Source organism: Lotus japonicus, chromosome 3, assembly GCF_012489685.1.
Source record: "Lotus japonicus ecotype B-129 chromosome 3, LjGifu_v1.2".
In the NCBI taxonomy this organism is placed as follows: Eukaryota; Viridiplantae; Streptophyta; class Magnoliopsida; order Fabales; family Fabaceae; genus Lotus; species Lotus japonicus.
This window is the reverse complement of record NC_080043.1, coordinates 74,894,092-74,899,458: the sequence shown is the minus strand read 5'-3', so window position 1 is coordinate 74,899,458 and position 5,367 is coordinate 74,894,092. Positions and strand designations below refer to the sequence as shown.

General features: G+C 33.7%; 1 protein-coding gene across 1 annotated transcript; it reads left to right on the top strand.

The window, feature by feature from the left end:
• Nucleotides 1-2,311: 2,311 nt before the first annotated feature.
• On the top strand, nt 2,312-3,625 carry LOC130745872 (transcription repressor OFP14-like). Its single transcript, XM_057598277.1, has one exon. The coding sequence runs from the start codon at nt 2,349-2,351 to the stop codon at nt 3,195-3,197; it is 849 nt and encodes a 282-aa protein (XP_057454260.1). The 5' UTR covers nt 2,312-2,348; the 3' UTR covers nt 3,198-3,625.
• Nucleotides 3,626-5,367: the final 1,742 nt, after the last annotated feature.

Genomic DNA, 5,367 nt, shown 5'->3' with positions numbered 1-5,367 from the left:
TTGATAACTGAGGGACTCGATTAAAATTCTACAACAACAACATTTTTTTTTGGAGGGGAGGGGGGCCAGACTATGACTACAAAAGAATCTATATAAAAAATACCTATAGTCGGTAGAAATTTCAAAATTCTTGGGGGCGGTGGCCTTTTCCAGCCCCTCCCTAGATATGCCCCTGGTAGCATCTAATGGAATGCAAAATTTAGAATGAGTTGTTCTGCCTCCAGGCAAGAGTAATGATTATATGTCACTGGAAGCATCATTAAGCATAATTAGCCATGTGGATAAATTGTTTCAAACAAAAGTCTTTTCGGTTCCACCATAGCCATATAAAATGTAGAAGCCTCCTGAGTTTGACAACACAAATGTGACAACCCTCTCTCATATACATAATTTTAATCAGGTGTAAGCATACTAAGCAACTCTTCATATTATACCTTTAATGCATCTTTGTCATAGTTTAGTTCATTGACGCTAAATCTATTGTCAATTTGTAGGACTTCATCATATTCTGGAGATGACAAAGATGAGTAATCATTTAATGACCCACCATTTCTATGGAGCAACTTTTCAACTGCAATGATACATAAATTTTTCAAATCAGTATCTGTGGGTCGTAGTCCTGCAGTTGATAAGGAAGATTAAGTAACGATTTTTAATTGTATCGAATATAACTAATGTTGTTCACACACTTTGCATAATTATCATGCGCAACGTGATTTTCTAAACTTTTAAATTTCATTTAAATTAAATCCAAGCAATAATTATATTATTATAGCAACATTTCAAATTTTAATAATATAACTTGAAAACTTACATACCTGGGTTATGAAATGTTTTTCTTCTATGATGTAGAATATCTTCTGATAAGAGAAGTCAGCATGCGTCCCAAACATCATTAGGTTTTGAGATTGAATTCATCATTAACATTCTTACAAAGAGTTTCCGCATTTGTTATCTAGAAGCTAAATCAGAGACTTCTTTAATTGCATATATATATATTCTTTGTCATCTGTCAGCAGCCCCAATTGATCGCATGCTTTCTTAAAAGTATCATATGTTATTCCCTTCACCGTTCTCATACTTCTATATGATGTACAACCCTTTTGCATAGTTAGTAGGATTCTCATGTAATATAACTCTCCGATGTCTAGAAGGATATACTGTAGTTTGTCAATTTTAAAACATCTTTTTTTTTTTACAGATTCTATCTTTTTTATGATAAACAAATCTGCTGGGAAATTCAGCATATGATAGATTCCACCCGTCCCAGTATTTCTCATTAGTTGCAAACCAAGTCATAAACATTGTTAATTTTGTATCACTATTTTCAAGAACATCTCCAACGTCTTCACCATTATATTATACCAAATATTATAATTGGAGAATTTGAGAATTTGATGGAATGAATATAAAGAACTTACGATTTATTTTTTTTTAAATGAAGATTTAACTTTTTAAAATCATGATTCCTAAGAATATATGCTGATTGATATATAATATTTTAAATAATTAAATAAATATTTTTTAAAAAAGTAAAAAATTAAATAAGATTGTAATCATATCCGGTCAACAATTTTTTTCAAAATCACATTATAAAAGTATTTTTTATATATAATGACTATTTCTATTCCCTAATAATTATGGCAAAACTACCCTATTTAATAATTTTTCTTATATATTATTTTGACAATTTAATATTCAATATTTAATATTTAAATGGTCAAAAATCCAGGATTCTACTGGTCTTAGACAAAAGAAAACATGTTATTTCTATTAACGTTATATAGTAACTACTATTAAAATACTAAATTAACAATTAATGTTTATGGAAGTTTATCTTTCTCCAGTTAATGTTTCTCATAAGTTTCAAAGCAAATTGCATCTAAATTATTGACCATGGCAAGGCACTATTCCCCTTGTTATCCTGTTTTTGCTAATTAAGCATTCCATTAATCATCATCTTTACCTTTTCATCAAAGGAAAAAAATTTGGTCCTCACAAAAGGCATTGCCAAAAAGGAGAAACAATATCTCCCATTTACTCTCCAGATTTGTCACAAATGGTAAGAGGTTAAAGGTCTCAGTCAAAGAGAAACCACCTCCATTGAACCAAAATTCTATTTTTCAGTGGGATTTATGAAAAAAGGTGATTCTCAAACAAGTTCCATCCTTATCACCAAATTCTATTATTCCCATAAACATTTACTAACACTCACCTTGATTTACCAAACAGTTTTATCCCTTTCCATGTCCTTTTTCTTTATATAAATCACACTCCCCTTGATCACAGTGATACACTGAACCATTTCACTCAAAATTCAACCCCCCCCCCCTCCCAATTGATCAAACATGCCCAAGAACATTCAGAAATCCCTTCATGACTACCTCTCCAAAATCAAAACCTCTCCTCGGTCCCAAATCCATTTGCATTTGCCCTCAAAGAAATGGATACTCAGAGGCTGCAAGCATCCCAGAACCCCTTCTTTCTCCATGGATGACAAGAAAATAGACAGACCAAATTCTGGTAACAACAACAACAACAACAAGAACGATGATGAAGCTACGCTAGCCGACATCGACCGTTTTCTCTTTGAGAATTTCAGGACTCTGTACCTCGGAGACGACGAAAAAACCCACAACACCAAAAGGGTCTCCGAGGAAGAGAATCATGGGAAACCCCAAAACCCAGGTCCCACATCGCTCGAATTGTTACCACCGGATCTCTCCGCTTTTTCTAGAAGGTTCTTCGTGACACGTGGCGCCTTCTCGGGATCGCTGCTGGAAACAGGGTCGAGCAGCTCTGCCTCCACCACCGCACGCAACACCGACGACGATTCGTCTCCAAAGGCGGCGGCGGCGGCGATTCCCGAGAACTGCGTGGCGGTGCTGGCACCATGCGCGAAGTGCCCCTATGAGGAGTTCAAGAGATCGATGGAAGGCGTGGTGGAAGAGAGGTTCAGGAACGATGAGAGCGTGGATTGGGATTTCATGGAGGAGCTCTTGTCCTGTTACATGAACATGAATGAGAAGAAACAGCACAAGTTCGTCCTCGCTGCTTTTGTAGACGTGATCGCCGTCATGCGCCGCCAGCCTCTGGCGATTGCTCCGGCGAAGCCAAGGAGTGTGAGGACCATGAGGATTGGTAGGGAGATCAGGAAGAAGACTAAGGAGGTGACATTGGAATTTGAGTCGTCGTGAATTTAAGGATTTTCATGGCTCCTGCGAGGACGAGGTTGAAGATCTTTTGAGAAATTTCAAATTTGATCTTTCTTCTCCTTTTGTTTATTTTTATCTTTTTTTTTTAGTTATCTATAAACAACCCTAGCTATAGTTTGGGTTAATCATCTTAGTGTTTGTTTGGTTTTCAGTTTGAAAGTGCTTTCACCAACGAAAGTCTAAATACTCTTTCACGTTTGGGGCATTGAAATGTGTGATCTTGAATTTCAATGTCTCATGCAGACTTCCAAACTGAAAATCAAACACAGCCTCTAAGTAGAACAACTTTTTCTTTAACTTTTATCCTTACTAGCATGCAAATAAAACTTTGTGATGTAAATCACTCTTGAGGGGAACTTAACCCATCATAGTAGACCATGAATTATAAATATACAAAATAAATTATGAAATTTCTAATCTATTTATTTTAAATATTATTGATATACTTAGAATTTAGGATGGGGCTAAATTATTTTGACAACTAATTTCATTTTGAATGAAAAAAAATAAAGTCTTTGCTGAGGACTTGAGGTTGAGGGATCTTCTCCTCCCAAAATTCTAATTTCATTGAAATTAGAGGTAGTATGAAGCTTTGATATTCATCTATAGCAACACAAATTAAAGATGCAATATTTAATTGTACAATTTGTCTTGTGAATATGAGGAATATTTTGTCATTTTCATCTTAAAATGGTTTGCGTGATAATCACGAGCAATGATTTTAGTCAATTAGATCGATCGCTCTTTGATAAAACACATTGTGGGGAACATCTTGATCTGTTGGTAAAAAGATCATATGACTACAAATGATAGTGCACCATACGTGTATTCTTGCGTTTGGTTGTCGTAAAATTTTGAACTTTTCATATGAGACGACTTGATATTCTTAACTTTAGTGAATTTAGGATTTCATAACTGTTCCATAGTCCATACCAGTGGCGGAACTTTGAGTTGACATAGAGGAGCCTTGGCTCCTCCAAACAATCTGAAAAATTCATTTATATATATGCTACTTCATACAATTGATTATTTAAATGATATATTATATAGATTGTTTGAAACTTTGGCTTGTTTCATAGTGTAACGTGACAAAGCTAAGTGACAAACTTTACGAAAGATAAAAAACAATATTTCTTTTATGTGAGTAGCTTGTACATTTTTATTTATTAAGTATGACAGTATGAGATTTGCGTTTTAGTTGCTAGACTCTTAATACAGAACATTTTCCTTACAAAAATATGATCAATTTTATAGATGAGAGTTTATAGAATGTTAATAAGACTTTAGTGTTTTTCTAAAATATAGAAGGGTACCGGTAGTGATGAAATTTTATTAAAATGGTAACCTCAAGTAGTTTATAAAAAAAAATCAAACTACTGAAATAAACTCATCATTTATTAAACACGTTAAAAGAACTTTTAAACTATCAAATAAGTTTTATACTAGCTAAAAAGTCTTGTCAAACATAGCCTTAGGATTTGAACCAGTCGGTTGTGAAACTTATCTTAAGCTTTAATTATGGTATTTTAGGTAAGCTTTATATATAGTTAGTTGTGTTTTTATGCGATTTTAATGATTACTTTTGTATAAATTAAAACACCTATGTACTTGAACTAATTTTTTCATAAATTTTTTATTTTGCTGATATTAAAATATTGATTTTATATATATTTAAGACTATTTTGGCCCCTTCAATATTTTTGGTGAAGTTCCGCCACTGGTTCATACCCTTGACTTATTACAGTGGATACAAGATTTAATGACTACATGGAACCCATATCCTTGATGATAGTTTGAAGGTTTGGTTATGAAATTATGTTTTCAATTACATACATGAATGTCATCTATGATTATCATATGTTTGATATTATACTACGCTAACATATGGGAAAATTTATTATGGACCACTCACCTTTTGATCTGGTAGCAAGTTCTATTCTATTTTCATTTTTTTCAAAATTAAAATATTTAATATATTCAAGTAAATTAATTACTCCTAATCTTCTCCCATTTTCTCTCTCTCTCTCTCTCAAAGCTTCAACCTTTCCAAATCAGAGAGCACCATCATTTCTCACCCTCTCATCATCTTCAACATCTCACCATCTCAACCTCTCATCATCCCCCGCAAGTCCACAACCACCACTGCTCCCAC

Coding starts and splice junctions, on each gene's coding strand:
- LOC130745872 (XM_057598277.1), top strand. CDS start 2,349: ATGCCCAAGAACATTCAGAAATCCCTTCATGACTACCTCTCCAAAATC.